Here is a 17,675-nt window from a genome sequence, read left to right on the forward strand (position 1 = left end):
CCATGAAAACTTTCCTGTTTATTTTTATGGGATATGAACAACCAGTCCATTTCACTGGGTTCCTATGAATACCACGCAAGAGAAGACATGCACGTGGCAAGACAGTATTGCGCGGGCATGTCTGGGCCAGTCACCTAGTAGCTCTCTGACAAGTGGATAAATATTGCAAACACGCATAATTTGGATCTAATGGAATTTATAGGCTCCCATGGAAGTTTTTCTACCTTTAGACAGAAGTATAGCCAGAAATGGCTCCTTTATATATATTTTGGCCAATCTGTGCAGAGGACAGTGACATCCAAGGAAGAGGTGGAACATGTCAATAATTAATGCTGAAAACTCCTACACAAATGTGCAGTTTTGCTGCTTTGTAGTCTTAGAGAATACAGCTATTGTTACACAAACAAAAAGGATGGAAAAATTGTTTTAGACAACAGAACAAAAGCCTTCTTATTAAAGTAACATGCTTCTGCTTTAGTATTCTGAGATAAATATTGTGCAATAAAATGTCATCTTGGTAATTTCATGTTAAGGAATTGTAAATAGAAATATATAACATTGTGTAAAGAGATACTCAATATGACTACATAAGAATCTATACTGGTAATGTACATTAAAAAAAGAGTGGGTTTGGGTATTATACAAAACTGGCTGTATTTCCTTCTCAAAACTCAGACAAAGTTTTCAGAGATTTCGAGTTACTGAAGGGGCAAAATGTCTTGTTTTGTTGTTGTCTTTTTAAAAAAAAAATTTGCTATGTACAAAGAGTTCTGAGGAAGGAAGCTGCTGCAATAGATTTATCCTGATCATGCTAGGCTCTATTATAAGATTTCCATAGTGTTTCAAAGAGTTTGATGCTCCCGACAACTAGTGGAAAAAGATCACTGTATATGCAGTTGAACAGAGTAGAATAACGTACAGTTCTTTCTACCTCTAAAAAGAAAATATAAGGTAAGTTTAACAAAACAAAAATTATAAAAATAGCACTGATTCTGGTCACGAATTAGTTTTTAGCTCTATGTGACCAAGCACACGGACTGTCTCAAACTTCCTACTTCTGTGGGTCTGCAGTGGACATACTGTTAAAAACCCAAATAAAATGAAAGTCAAAGACTAATGCAGAAATGAAAAGCGGGTTTCAATCACTTGTTCTCATTTGTGCACGATGCGGGAAGGTGACAGGGTGAAGACTTCAACTTCGTCTTCCACATTAGAGAGAACTGTCTCACATGCCATCCACTATTGTTTTGGCATATGTGGGCGAAAAAAAAAGTAGTAGTTTTTATGGCTCCAAAATAGAAATAAAAAAAGATCAGGATGCATTGTACAATTTCCCTTGTTTTCTTGCTTAGCACTAAAAGCTGGATGCAGGTGCACCTGGAAGGAGGATAGCTACTATAGGAGCATTTATTTATGAAATCAACTCATCCTGAGTCTTCATAAGTCTGTTGTGGCTACGGTTAGTTACAGTGTAAAAATAAAGTAACAAGCCCTGTTACTCAAACTAGAGCCTATTTGTAGTATAGCTCTCGCACTAATTCTCTAGATAGCGGGGAATTTCATATTTACCTCCTTTGCCAAGAAAAATGTTAGTCAGATCTCAGCCCAGATTTGCTTCTCAGTTATCTCAGCATTATGCCAGTGTGAACCTCCTGGGGTTATTCCATTAATATAAAACAGACACACCAGCTCATCCCCAAAGACCCCCTTCTCCCCAAAATCCCACCCTTTATTTTTTATTGTTGTCACACCTGTACTTCTTTTACACGTACATGAAAACATGCGCCCACCTCATTGGCATACACTGAGGACTGAGACAAAAGAACATAGGCTTTGCTAAACATTGATACATCTGGGGATAATGGAAAAAAGAGTAAAAATCGAAGGTATGAATTTATGTTGAATAAAGAATGTCTATCTAACTCAACACAAGATTAATGCTACTAGTAGTATTTCATTATTTTGGTAAAACACATTACTCTGACAAAAACCATGATGGTATAATATTGATTTATAATACTGTAACTTTAAAAAACACAAAAACATAGTTCTGCTCTCAGCTTTGCACTTGATATTGTTGTCAAACTTTATTGGAAATACATTTATTTTGATTTCTGAAAATCTAGCTGTGTTTAGCCATTTCACAGCTGGTTGAGCAGTAAAGATGCTTCTGCCTCATTTACAGATCTTGAACATGAATCAGACAATCAACTGGAACATTAGTCAAAGAGATCACTAGCTAATGATTTCTGACAGGCGCTGCAGTAACGGGCTAAGGCCCAGCCTGGCTAGCAGCATCTGACAATATTTTTCTGGAGCCAACAATAGGTGTTGGTAGACAGACAATGCAATCAAGTGAGACTACTGGCCTCACACCACTTAGTACTTCTTAAATACTTTCAGAAAAAACACATAGCTCTCACAGTCACTAAATACTCACTTCCATACGGTCCAGTGAAAATAGAAGACAATAGAACTGTACGCATAGGCATTTTGCAGTTCAGTGAACTCTCTCCCATAGCTTCCCCAAAAATGTGTATTTAAAAATGCCTAAAGAGTGCACTCTTTATTACCATAATTTGAGTGGTTACACGCCTGTGGCCATCTTGAGTAAAGTCAAAGAAGAGTTTCACAACACAAAGCCAGATGTGTTCTTATTTTGGCCAAAACTGTGTGAGAGAGGTTGGACAGCAATAAGAAAATTGTATTGTTCATGTAAGGTATTGATTACAATGAGCAGAGCTCATTGATCCCAGGAAAATAATACACCAATATCAACTGAATGGCAGGCCGCACCTTGTTAAATGCTAAGTGTACTCAGGCACAGTGAGCATCAAGGGAAGAAGCAGTACAGCATTCTGTGTGCATGCTCACAACCAAGGGACACAGAAACTAGGTGCCACACTGAGGAAAGAGGGCGCAGTCCCCAATTTGCCAGAACTGTTAGTTCTCCCTCTTTTCCTACAACTCAAATTCACCAACTCAAATTCTGTAAATGTGAATGCTAACTCCTTGCCCTTAGCCACATCAAATTACACTGGACTGCACTGTTTTGACAAATAAATGGAAAAGAATTAAACCAGAAATGTACAAACTTCATCACTGTTCCTACAGAGACAGAATTTGTCTGGAATTGGCCAATCTGGTCGGCTCCAGAACTGCTATTCCAGGGACTTTAAGGTGGGTACTTGGACAATGCATAGCATAAGCACACATCTTGGAGCAAGGGAATCGGGGACAGGGGGATGGGGATGGATGAAGCAGCAGCCACCCAGAAGTCAAACACCAAAGTGGAGCACCCTTGTTCAAGACCTTCCACAGGCTCTTGCTAGGACATGGCTATCACTAAGGTCTTGCTGGACACACTCCCTGAGGGGTAAATGCTCCATCCAGTCCCCACTCTTCCCTCCCCTGTTACACTTGGCTAACAAGTGCAAAGTTTACCTTGATGGTCTATACACTCGCATGGCAATATATGCTTCAGAGTACTCATGTCTGCATCTGTTTGAAGGATTAGAGAAGGGTAGACAAACATTTCACTCATTCCTTAACAGTCTATCAAGATAAGACCTAGGGTTCTTTGCCTGTATCAAGTCTTACTTGTATGCTTTGCATAATATTCAGAGTATGTAAGTTTTGCTTTGATTCTGAATGGATGATATGTAAATACAAGAAACCAATTGAAAAAGTTCCTTTCCCCAGAGTCATTTCAAACTTTTGTTGGCTTCCACGAGGTCAGGAGTTCACCCTGTATGCTTCATTTTGCTGCACAGGAAACTTAGAAGAGATGAATGTCCAGATGATTGAATAAACGTTAACTTTTGTTCCCATCCTTCTTATTTCTTCTGTATTACTGTTCTTAATTCCGGCCTTCTGTGCCACTAACAATTATATTAATTCGGATTCTCTACACCTACAACTTTGTAGGAATACAGGCATCATTTTATTATTTACTATACCTCATAAAGGGTTTTATTAAATAAAAAAATAAAAAAAAAAAATCAGCCAGGTTCTTCAGAGAAAAACCCTATGCAAACATCAAAACCAGATATTTCAGTTTGTTATTACTGTAAAATTTAAAATCTTTACTGCAAGAGGCATTACTCTAGTAAAGGTTGTTGCAATCTTTATTTAGTACGGGAATGTAATGTTTTCCAAACCAGCCATTGTTGACATATTTCTTCAAAATAAAGCATGGCTTAACAGTCTGGAGTGAAGAAGCTTCATCTGTTACCCTTTAACAGCAATATAAGAGGAAAAAACAGTTTATGTATCCTTTCCATCCTGACAGATGTGACAATAGCTGGAAACACTGTGCCTGCCAAGAGCTTTTATCAAGTATGTTATAACAACTAGTAATAAGTGTAAATAATAAATGGCTACGATCTTATGGGAAACAGTGGCAATACTAAACAATTTTTGGTGCTTGCTGATGGGAGTCTGCTAGTCTTGGAATTCCCTGGCTTCCCAGTAGAGTTTTGGCCTGACAATAAACAACAGTTTAATACTTTATCTAATCCCAGCCAGGAGGTAAGTTCAACAGCAAGCTTTTGCAGATGTTCACATCCAATAATCTATCCATAATTGATGAAACAGGGAGGTCAGATGTAATGGTTGCTACTATTCCAGCAACAAATAAATGGTTATTGACAAAACAAGGCAGTGTGGCGCTGAGTGCTGAGCAGTGACAAGCATGAAACAGTGCTGAGACAGAAGTAGTGATGTGAATACAGCCCTTCATCTTGAGAATTCCTCAATGTGATGTGTGGCACGAGGGCCACTCTGACACATAAGCAGATGGAGGTGACTTGTAAAGGAAAAATGAGATTCCGCAAGTACATAAAAGACAAAGGCAGAGGCGGAGAAAGAAACAAGGAGAAAGGGGTGGACGGGACTGGAAATTTGGGTAAGTGCAATAATGTGAATTGTTCAGAAATGTTTTTGTATAGCAGCATTGTGATCCAGATGTCTGGACTGCTTTTATCACACTGTTGTGTCTACATGAATGTACCTGGCTGTCAGATTGCTGTAGCCTCCTAAGATATTAATATCACACTATATGCATGTGCATGCTTAAATGCCCATTACTTTAGACAAAGCACCTATAAATACTCTGCATCATGCTTATTAATATCTTTAGTCCACCCATGAACAGATATTTTTAATTACACAAAGTTTTCCTAGCTAAAAGCAAAGCAACCCTTAAATTTGCATAACACAATAGAAAAAACTGCAGAGATAAACCAGTAAGGTATAAAAAAAAATGTTAAGTCAGTTAAAACCCATTATTTTTCTGCATACCTATAAGGAAGTTAAGGAAAAGTTCTCATTCAGCTGAAAACCTTATATTCTTTAAGTTTTAACCCATGTAAGAAATGTAGTAAAAGGATTAATAGACTGTTTTTATTGACTGAATAAAACTTGAGTCATTTACATGCAAATAGACACTTGAAATCTTTTGCATCCATTTCAGTGCTAAAAGATAGTATTTTTACAATGTTTGTTGTGTAATATTCTAATATGAAAAACAGCAGAATGAAATGGTGGCCATTATTGCTATATGTAGTCATAAAAAGATTTCAGACAGAAATATTTTAAATATTAATATTACTAAAATCACTTAAAGCACCAAGGAATGTTAAATCGATTTATTTAGAAGTACAATTTATTTCACACTTTGCTACCAATTCTTTTGATCAGCTCTGAAATAATACATAAGCTGAAAGCAAAACAGCAAAACAAATTGCTCCTAGCAATGAAGCAGCAAGCTCTAGGTTTTATACTGGCACGCTTCAGTGTTTTAACTTCCCAGGTTATTTATCTATCAAAGGATAAATTTTAAATTCCTTAAGATCTGATGCCTGAACCAAGACCTCCTATTCTCCAATCTAGCCATCGATGGTTCTGATCAAGCAAAGTTGTTAAGCATTTGTTTACACCTGAATATATGAGTTGCCCCCTTGAAGTCAATGGGAATAACTACTGAAATTTAAACACATATTTAATAAGTAAATTGCTGTAGCTTGAACCATACCAATTTGAGAAACCAATCTAATTTTAAAAGCCTTACTTTAGAGAATTTTTTTTAAAGCCTGTTCATTTGAACTAAACTATACAACGGAAAACAACACCTCCTAGATAATGAATATATTTTAAGTACTGAAATTCCTGAGTTTGTGGGAGTACAAATGTTTCATTTCTCAAAACACATAAAAAGTCTGACTTCCATAAGTATATTATCTAATGGGATTAGAAAATTTCTTATGTAGTTTTTCAGCCATTTGCTACAGCCCTGGCTATAATACGTGCAGTTTCACTAACAGACATACTACTGACAGTTCTTAAGATCTTTCATGCTATTGTTTCTCAGATAATATAAGCTACAAACTTAGACATGCTGTAACTATCTCTTTCCCTCAATTATATACAGCATTTAGGTTCCAAGGTTTAGCACACCTAAGCTAGAAATCCAATATATTCTAAAGTGTATGTATATATATGTATAAAGTTAAATAATCTCTATAACATACAGCTATACCACTTTGTCTTTTTTGTTCCTAGCCTGTAGGAATGAAATGAGTCGAAATTTGTATATCAGCAGTTATTTAAAAAAAGGAAAGTATATTTTATTAGCTACTCTAAAAATAGTTTCAATACAGTAAGTAGAAAATGTCTGCCTAAATCGCATCTTTTAACTGGCAGAAGACTGTTATTAGAGCTTTAGAAACCTCAGCCAGGGCAAGTGGACTAATTATAACCTTATATCCCAGACAGACACTGTATAGCTGTGGTCACAATCTGGCTCCTACCTTGCCTGGGAAAGTATAAGGAAGAGCCATCTCCACTGGCCACACCTAGCAGAGAATACACAGAGAGTAGCAGAGGTTGTTCCATCCCATCCGCTATATCAAAAAAGTAGGACCAGATGAAGGCTCCATGCCTTGGTAAAAAATAGATGCAAAGATATTTTTATTCCCTTGCAGAGCAGTTTAAGGAGTTTTTATGGCTTTGTCCTGAACGTTTCAACATATTAGAGCTAAGCAAACCTCCAGTAAGGGACAATTTGCTTCTTTTGCGTTCATACATAACAGCTAGTAACAATTTCATGGAAATGATTCAGAGTCATACAAAGAATTCTCATGATCTTAGGATATCTATTGTTATTATTAATGCAGAAGCACATAAAAATTCTTATTAATGTTGCACTGTAGCCCCCTCCAGTTCTTTTGCAAACCTATAGAGAGAGTGCGTATGTGCAAGTGCACGTGTGTATAAGGTAATAATAAAACTTTTCATTTTGTAATAGATATACTGACTCAAAATCCTACCAAAAAATAGAGTTTGAAGTTTGGGAAAACACTTTTGACATGTTAAATGGCATGACTTCTAATTTCAGGATGTTTAATATATATATATTTTAAGTAAGGCTACGTAAACCTTATAAATATATATAAACCCAGCAGCTTTCATACTGTTTGGGAATTAAAAACAAACACACAAACAAAACAATGCCCTCCATGCATAGCCCCCAAAATTGGGGTTTCAAACTTTTTGTCACCAACTTGTATTCAGATTCCTGAGAACACCAGTGGTCAGATAGTCCTACAATTCTGAAAAAGTGCCGTAGATTTATCTAACGGAACATGCAGTCAAATCTGCAGCTCACTGCAGTTGTCTTGCTCTTTTGGGATGTATGTATGATTAAATTTAAAATCGTAATGGATGAGATGGAAGTCCACTCATTTATGGTGTTTCGGTAGCTAGTCTTATGGAACATGAGACTCCTGAAGGGTAAGGTTGATACCAAGAAGTTACTAGTGCATTTATTTTCATTGTTGCTATGGGAAAACATGGAAATCTGATTTGCCTGTCATCAAGTAATAGATTTTTTACATATTTATTACTTTTGTTTCTCATGCTTTATAATTTTTGTATAATGACTACTGTAATTCTGCAGCAGCACTGCATTTAAGAGTTTTCTTACAAAGGGTATTCTTATGGTATATTTATCTTTACAAAAATCCAATTTACTGCGGGGATTCTGATTAACCAAGCAAAATGCAATTTGAACCACAAACTCAAAAGAAAAATAATACCATGTTCCAAGGCAACTGTAGTGGACACCAGATCACCAAGGTGCAAATCTGTGTGGTATACAGAAAACTACTGAAGGAAATAGCGTCATTACATCTCAGGGCTACTCAGAACATTTTCCTTGGGTTTTTTTTTTTTTTTTTTAGGTTTTCAAGAAACTGGCTAAGATAGAAAAATTATTATCTAAATTAAACCAACAGAAGAAATCCTTCCTTCACTAAGAGACTGTTAACTTTCATATCCAAATAAAAAGTTAGATCTTTCCTTCACTTTAAGAATTAAGTGCTAAATTAACAACAAAAACCTAATTGAATGACCAGACATTCACCTCTTTCCTGAAGTTTCAGGTCTTCTTTAAGATTCTCAGCACAAATAACTTCCAATTTCTTAATTCCATCAGTATTTGACTCAGTGTATTTTGTCAGGGCAAGGTTCACTACCAGTACTAATTGTTCTCACATAATTTTGTTTGTACTATCTTCACCAATGCCTGGCAGCAGTGGGACCTTTCAGAAACATGAAATTTAATCAGTTTCAGAATTGGCTCACTAATTCTAGACCTTCAAGAAGAAAATCTTTCTCTTTACATAATCCACTGTCAGTGTCAAGACCCATCAGAAGCATCTACCTTCAAAGATGACTCTGAGTTTTGTCTGGTTTTTTATTCCTTGGATATGAAAAATACAAAATTTCTATACAAGTACAGTTCTAAGAATAATTTAGAAGTCTCTTGAAAAAAACTGAGGCCTCGAGGAATGGTGAGACCTTTTCTTAAACTGGTATGCTAAAATGTTTTTTCAAGCACATGACGCCATTTGCTAAGCTGAAAATGTTACACTTCATTACTAATGGCTAAATATCACTTACAGATGAATAAAGGACAATCTGGCTGATTTAAAAGAAGGAGGTTTGAAATAATTCCCATTGAGTAGTATCTTTTGATGTGTTCTGCGCATCTCCATTTAAGTGTTTCTTTTGTAGTAGCAGTAATGAAAGCTTAAACCTAAACTCAGTGGTCTACCCAGACACCATTGACAGAAACATGTCTTGAAGTTCTGCCTTCTAGCAAAGCACTAGAATAGTAAGCAAATCTCAAAGGAATGATGCTCATTCTTCTCAACTACCTTTCACAATGTTTAGGAGAAAAAAGGCTAACATTCAGTCTACTTTTTGGAGTTCTTTTACTTGCTAAGATCCCCCTTGATTCACCAAATTCATACATACATATGGGCATAATCTATATAATTAGATATAATAGTTATAATTAATGAAATATGCCATGCATACTAACTTCAGAATATCTGCATCCTAGACACAATTACTTATATTCTCTCTAGCTGCATGAGTTGAGACAAAATTTTCAGTTGTTTTGACACAGACTTTTTCAGAAATTAACTTTATGGTCATAAATCACCTCTGATTACTTTAATAGGGTCATTTTGAATGTGAAGATGCCTTTGTAAGTTCATAAATTTTCTTGATAATTTTATGCCTGTGGCTTGTATATCGTAATTCTGACAATTCATGCACATAGCATTATGTCATAAATTACCACATTTATTTTGGCACGAGTCTCAGTACTCATGAACACTGCCTCTATTATTTAAATATGTAACATATCTGGAACACAGAATTCAATATCCAGAATAAAGGAATACTTAGAAAAAACCTAACACTCAGACAAGGGATGAGGACTGGAATTTTCCTGACAATTTGAGATGCAACTCTAATTGAAAGAGAAAAAAAATCCATGATGCCCAACTCTTTGAAGCATTCTTGAAAGCCCAGTTTAAAAAAAAATTCCCACATCAAGCATCAGATTACAATACCTTATGCAAGATTTCTAATGACGCAGAAGTGTTTCACTTAATACTTAGCTTGTTATACAAGTCTGAAGAAAAACAAGTAAACATTAACTTTTTCTATAAAATTAGCCTAGATGGAGAACTCTCCCTGACAAAATCTATAATGTTTAAGATAAAACCTCAATAATGTGAACTATTAATATTTTGTGTCATCTTTTGTGAAAAGCCATTAGGCTTGATAATAAACCAGATGATATGAAAAATATTATGAACATACCACGCTGCTATTGAACATAATTAGTTCTCAGGCTTTTAAACTTGCACACACGTATGTTTTTACCTCTGAGTAGGTCCACTGAAATTAATCATATATATCAAATAAAATTAAACCAATTTATACAGATTATACACCAAATCAAATTATGTTAGATTAAACACCAAGTGCCTAGCAAATAAAAAACCTTCTCCAACAAAACTAGCCCAGTCGATACAAAGTGACTGCCTATTTTTGATATAATAGGCTGCAGCTTAATCATTTCAACCTTTAATTACTGCATCAGATAATGAATATTTTGAACATATGCTTCTCCACTCTGCTAAGAAGACACGAATGAAAGAGAAACAAGTTTATATGCATGCTACCGTGTGTGCGTGTTGGGGGAGGGAGTAGCACGCTAAAGAGCAAAAGGAACCAAGTGGCAACAATTGGAGGAAATGGTGTCTGTAACAGCTGCTCCTTTCAGATTCCCCTAGAAGGAGACTGCCTGAGGTGGACCACAGCACAAAAGGATAAAGAAGATGAAAACTGATGCAAAGCAGGAAAATAACTGCTGAGACCCCTGAGTCTACACCCGAATAGTCCCAAGCTGTGTGGCAAGACCTCTTTAGCATGCTACAGAAGCTGGTGATGAACTACATATTACCATGAGGCAAACTGGCTCCTAGCAGTATTGTCTGCATGTTATGTGTAATGATAACCAGCGGTCCCCTGGGAACAGGATGCAATGATTTCATCTCTGTAAGCATCTGAGCTCCCCTTGGATACAGAGACCATTAAACTGAGAACAGAAGGGTAAATTTTAGGCAATGATTTCTAATTGGAGAGTGAAGACAACTTGTGCTCAACAGTACCGTCAGCCACTGATATTTTACTGCTGTCTATATTGATCACTGTTAAGGACAAAAGGAACTAAAATGTTACCCCTTTTTCTTAGGCCCATAACACATGCTATATTTTCTGAATGAGAGTACCTCATAGGTTTCTTATGCAATATTATTGGAAATGCCATTATATTAGGAAATGCCAGTATGTAACATAATATTATATTATTTACACTGAAAAGTATTGGTATTTTCATTACTGTTGAAATAACATTTTATACTCTTAACATAATGTATAATTTATGTTTTGTACTACAGAGACTTTCTCTTTTAACAAAAACGCACGTTGCTTTCTTTACCTGTCAGGTGTTTTTGTAAGACTAATACCAATAGGCACAACCTATTATGTATACACTTTAAATTAATAGTAGTACATTACAAAATTCAAGGTTTCAGAATCTTCCTCAAAAATAATAATTCTGTCAGTGACAAAAAGGAATGGAACTTCCAAATGACTGCTGTAACTTTTTGGCGGGAGGCACGGGGGAGCAATGAAGGGAAAGGAGTAGCTGTAAAATGTAAGCAAAACGGATCCTGGGGAAACAATGCCAGGACATCTAATATTTTTGACACTTTCAAGGGTAGTTTTATCCTTTGTATGCCGTGAAAACTGTGCAGTCTTGTTACTTAATTTCTCCTGTGATCGAGAGATCAAATATGCATGCAGCCTTCTTTATTTAGCACATTTGTTTATCTTGCTGCTCTTCATCATTCACACAGCTTATTGTGACTCTCAGAAACTTAACAGAAAAGTTGATCAGGTAAGAATGCCAGCACACTTGTCAGTCAAAAAGCAACGCAGACAAACTTTAGTACAAAAAATCCTACTCTAATCTGTCATACTGTATTCTTGGAAGAGATCAAATATCCTCTTCTCATTGCTGTTGCAACTATTAGATATAATTTTATAAAATTATATGTAGCTTTTTAATTTTGAAATATTTTCACATTCAGCTACAGACTTTGACTGCAACTGATGTGAGAATGGGCTCCCACTTCCCAGCATTTGGCTGATTTACACAGAAGATAGGTCTATCAGCATTGAAGACTTGTGTATAAAGATGGTCAGTAACTATTGGAAAAATCATATGTCCTGGTTTTGGCTGGGATAGAGTTGACTTTCTTTCTAGCAGCTGGTATAGTGTTATGTTTTGGATTCAGTATGAGAAGAATCTTGATAACACTGATAACAATGTTTTCAGTTATTGCTAAGTAGTGTGTATACTAAGTCAAGGGTTTTTCAGCTTCTCATGCCCAGCCAGCAAGAAGGCTGGAGGGGCACAAGAATTTGGGAGGGGACACAGCCAGGGCAGCTGACCCAAACTGGCCAAAGGGATATTCCGTACCATGGAACGTCATGTGTAGTATATAAACTGGGAGGAGTTGTCCTGGGGAGGATCGCTGCTCGGGAACTAACTGGGCATTGATCAGTGAGCAATTACTTGTGCATCACTTGTTTTGTATATTCCAATTCTTTTATTATTATTATCATTGTCAATTTATTATTATTATGTCATTTTATCATTGTTTATTATTGCTATTATTATTATTTCTGTCCTATTAAACCGTTCTTATCTCAACCCACGAGTTTTACTTTCTTTCCCAATTCTCTCCCCCATCCCACTGGGTGGGGGGGAAGTGAGTGAGTAGTTGTGTGGTGCTTAGCTGCTGGCTGGGGTTAAACCACGTCATCAAATCACAAAACATTAAAAGCATGTAAGAGGATATTTCAAGAGAAATCTAGACCCCCTCCTACACTGCAGAAGCCAAGTAAGCACTATTGAAACCCATGCTGAATTCACTCTGTGACTTCTTTTGGTCTATTTCTGAGAAAAATAAACCACCACAACAAATTATCAAAAGAATGACCTCTATAAAACATGTTCATTAATAAAATAGCAAGTCATTCTACAGTTAAAGGAACAAACAGAAATAGAAGTAGTAATTATCCAGCTGATTATTTGCAATAATCATGGACAACATATTCAAACAAATTAATTTTCCACAAAACATTTTTAAGAGGATCATGGAGGACTGTGACTTCTCTGATGATTGGCACAGACAAATCGAGTTGCTGCTTATCTTTCTTCTCACACTGATCTATGATGAACTAGAGGAACCCTCCTTCCAGACTAGAATTCCACATGTAGAATTCTCATTGTCTTAGAATTCTTATGTATAGGATGCTCAAGGGAAATATGAGAAGAGCAACTTGAGCTCAAGAGTCAACAGAAGGGATTATATCAGCATTACAGCTTTTCAAACCAAAAGCAATTAACATTTCTTCTAAATTCCTGATGTTCTGAAAAGTTCAACATGTGAATTGATATATTTTAATTGTTGCTCACAAATAAGCTGTATCAAAGTAGTTTGCAAAACTGGTGTTTTATACAAAAAACCTAAGTAAATAAAACCTGTTTTATATATGTATGCATAGAGGAAATGGAGAGCTAGTCACATATAACCTGAATTGTCAATTTATATTATTTCTACAGATGCAAGCATGGAAGCCTAGACTCCATCATTTCTGGAATTTATTGGAACCATAATTGCTTAAGCCACATGGATCCCTGTCTACAGTTACAAAAGGTCCATGAGCCAAGTCTCTCCAAGTCTTTTCCACACTCCAAAATGCCCAAGATGCCAAGGAGGCAGAGAAAGGCATTGCGAAAGCCAAAGTAACTTTAAAGTAAACTTACTGATAATGCTGTCTGTTGTTCTCCAGCAAAATGATATGCTAAACTTAAGCAATACGCAGCTTCTCCTTCCATCTTCGTATCACCTCCTAAAGAAAGGATTAAAGTTACAGTTACCAGCATAATCTGAACAAAATGACATTAATACAGACAGTTCTTGCAGGTTCTTAAATAACATACAGATGTTTAAATACTGTAGTAAGTTTTTCCTCCTCCTTACCCTTACCATTTATCTCTTTCCAAAATTATATAGTGGTAATTGAAAATACAGGCTATGGATTTAAACAAAGTTCAACAAGAAAGTTCAGCAAAGTCAGAGAAGATACCTTCCAGTAAGTAATGCAGTACAATCAATTTAATCTGCTGTAATGTTCTCTGTCATGATAATACTCACAGAGTCTTCACATTAGAAAATCATAGTAGCCTCTCTCTATATATTCATATATAAAAGTAGCTACAATTATGTAATACACCCTAATATATAAACACAAAAGATATTGACCCATGCACTTTGCTAATGTGAATCTTAGTGAAACACCAAGAGAGAACTTTCAGTAGACCAGGTTCATATTTCTTATTCTCATGGCTATTTTGCAAGCTACTGTAGGCCAGACTAGCTAAAATAAGGGATAATTTATACTTGCAAGCAGTAGTCATAGAAAAATCTGCACAGGCAGTTGCTAACTGAGGCGCATCACACTTTTCCATGCCAGGTTTTATTTCACTCATACTTATCTAACTAACACTGCTTGTTAGTCTTTTTATAGTGCTCCCTAATAGAAAATATTCCATTCAATACTGGATTTTACATAAATTAAATTCTTACTGTATCACACTATATTAAAAAATTTCCCTCTAGAACATGAGTATCCATAAGAAAGATTGTAGTTGAAATTATATTAAAAATAGCCAAAAATACAGTCTTTCTGTTGCTCAGTGTCCATCTGCTCAAACATAATAAAGAGTGGAAAATCAACCTGAAGCATAACTGCTATTTTGTAAAGTGCATAAATAAATATAGTTGCAATGAAAAGGGAGATCTTCTACTTACAATTATCAGGCTAATAAATTCTTTATGTCCAGACACACAGAAGCCTACATCTAGTTCTGGAACTTTCTGAATGTTGTAATTGCTGAGGCCATAGTAACGCTTTATCTATAGCACTTAATATGTCACATAAAATTATGAAAAGCCTGTAACTCAAAACCCCGATGGTCTATTCCAATATTCAATATCCCTTAAAAGGCTTAATAAGGCAAAATAATACAGAAATACAGTTTCACAGAGAAATACTAAGTGAAAAGTTGGTAAGGATATAAAAAACTTCCTTCTGCACTTAAGAACAGCCTGAGAGTCTGAAGTGGGTAATATCTAATCCTAATTCATAAAATACATAAACATAGATGGTGGCCCAGAAGGACAGAACGGGTATTACCAATAGCAGCCAGTGCCAGAATGGGTTTAACTAAATTGTTAAATATGAGCTTCACAGAGGCTATGATTCTGGAACGGGGACTGGAGAACTCATCTGAAAAGGAGCTTCTAAAGCTTAAATTTAAAAGAGAACAAGGGCAAGCATACTGTGCATAGCGATATTTACTACATGTCTCGGGAAGCTATGAAAGTGATGGATTTGAAGTAAGGGCACTGGAACTTCTGCCGGGTCAAAGTAAGTTTTGGAAAGGAATCAGATCCATTTTGCAATCTCTTCATTTCCAGCAGTTTTCACTAGCAATAGGAAGAAGTTGATAGGAAATTTCATCAGCAGTCCTTCCAGTTATCACAGTAAATATTAGTAGCAGCAGTTTTACCATAGCTGTGACTTAAGCATATATTATACACAACAGATGTAAAAAAAAAAAAAAAAAAAAAAAGCTTGTATTTGATCAATAGATGCACCCAGAAAAGATGGAGAAGTTTTTGGGTACATGTGTCCTTCTTCAGCTGATTAATTGTATTGGCATTCTCAGTATTTGGGTACATACTCCCAAGAGAGAAGATCTTAACAGGCAACTCATAAAACAGATCTACTAATATAAATTGCAGATAGAAACAAAATATATTATTTAGTGGTTTAATTAAAAGAAAAAATTAGCCAAATACAATCATATACCCTCACAAATTAAACATTTGGAATGGAAAGAACTGAATTCTTGGACTCAAAGTCCTGTTTGGGTTATTCTCCAAAAATTACTACTAAAAGCATTTAGATTTCAAATGGTGTTTTAAAACATTATTCTTCATGATATAAGGTAAGATGAGAAATTTTTGTTCTTTAAAATTAATATAATCAATGACAATATAATAGAAGACCTGAAATAGAAATAAGTTGCTGGCACTTTTTAAAAAAAAAAAAAAAAAAAAAAAGCAAAGTTCACATGGGCTTAGATGCTTGAAAGCTTGATCATTTTTTTGAAGACTATCTGCTGGTCTAATAAAGATATTTCTTTTTAGGAACTTGCCTTGGCTTCAATGACTACATTTTATACTTTTCTATAGATTGCTGTGTTATACTATCTGCCTGTATAGTCATATACTTATTTGTGGCAAAACTAATTTTAAAATTGGAAAATATTTTCAATATTTTTGTAATTTTTGCTAGTTTAATTCTATCTATCCCAACTACTACTCAAAGACTGTCTAACAGATTAATGTTGGGCATACATTATTAAATTTAAAAAACTAATATATCTGGTGATAAATATTGAATTAATATTATATATTAATTGTACATGCAATTCATATGCAAAATATGCCCCTTAAGGAATACCATGAAAGGCTCTTGAATTGCTGTGCGTGGAAAAAGATGATTATTTGAGACCTTCTATCTTACTTCTGAGAAGCACTCCAATAATCATCTAGGATAATCATCCAGGAAAACTAAGCCTGTAGAAGCAATCATTTAACAGCAACTTTTGAGAAACAAGCATTATTAAGATTTCTGGAAAATCATATGCATTTTCATAAAGTCAATGTGTAAGATTTGCCTTTTCTTTTCTGTCCGCTCTCACGTGTAAGAAATGCTCCAGAGCATGGTATTTCTAGCAGATGAACAACTCACGTTATATATAACACTGAAATGCTATTCTAATTTCCCCCAATTTTAAACCCATTCACACACGGATGAAGCTTCATACAGCCATTATCTAGAACAAGGTGGCAATCAGGGGTAGTCAGCACGGATTTAAGACAGGGAAATTCCTGCTTCACCAACCTGATAGCCTTCTAGGATAAGATGACTGGCTTGGGGGATGAAGGAAAAGCAGTGGATGTTGTTTCTCACAGTTTTAGCAGGGCTTCTGACACTGTCTCCCATAGCATCTTCACACACAAGCTGATAAAATACAGCTGAGGTCAATACACAGTGAGGTAGACTGGAAACTAGCTTAGCTGCTGGCCTCAAAGGGTGGTAAGCAACAGCATGAAGTCCAGCGGGAAGCCAGTCGCTATCGGTGTACTCAGGGATCACTACTGGCACCAAAGCTGATTAATATCTTCATTAACGACCTGCACGCTGTGACCAAGCGTACCAAGGCAGTACAAAATTGAGGGGGAGTGGTTGACCCACCAGGTAGGTGGCTGTGCTGCCATTCAGAGGGACCTCGGCAGGCTGGAGAATTGGGCCGACGGCGGTCTCATGAAGTTCAGGAAAGGGAAATGCAAAGTCCTGCACCTGGGGAGGGATAACCCCGGGCAGCAGCCTAGGCTGCCGGGATGGAAAGGAGCTTGGCAGAGAAGGACCTGGGTCTCCTGGTGGACAGCAAGTTGCCCATGAGACAGCGATGCACGTTCATGGCCAAGGCGACCAGCGGGATGCTGGGCTGCATTAGGCAGAGCGTTACGAGCAGGTCGAGGGGAGCGATCCTTTGCCTCTACTCAGCACTGGTGAGGTCCCCCCAGGAGCGCTGCGTCCCATTC

General features: G+C 36.3%; 1 protein-coding gene across 1 annotated transcript in view; it reads right to left on the reverse strand.

Annotated features, from left to right (window-relative positions):
- TTC29 (tetratricopeptide repeat domain 29) overlaps positions 1–17,675 on the reverse strand; it is a 137,703-nt gene that overhangs the window by 68,082 nt on the left and 51,946 nt on the right. Inside the window, exon 6 of the mRNA XM_049815058.1 lies at positions 13,760–13,845. Within this exon, the coding sequence (XP_049671015.1) occupies positions 13,760–13,845 (86 nt within the window). The remainder of the gene's footprint in view (positions 1–13,759; positions 13,846–17,675) is intronic.

This window comes from Accipiter gentilis, chromosome 12 (assembly GCF_929443795.1).
Source record: "Accipiter gentilis chromosome 12, bAccGen1.1, whole genome shotgun sequence".
NCBI lineage: Eukaryota > Metazoa > Chordata > Aves > Accipitriformes > Accipitridae > Astur > Astur gentilis.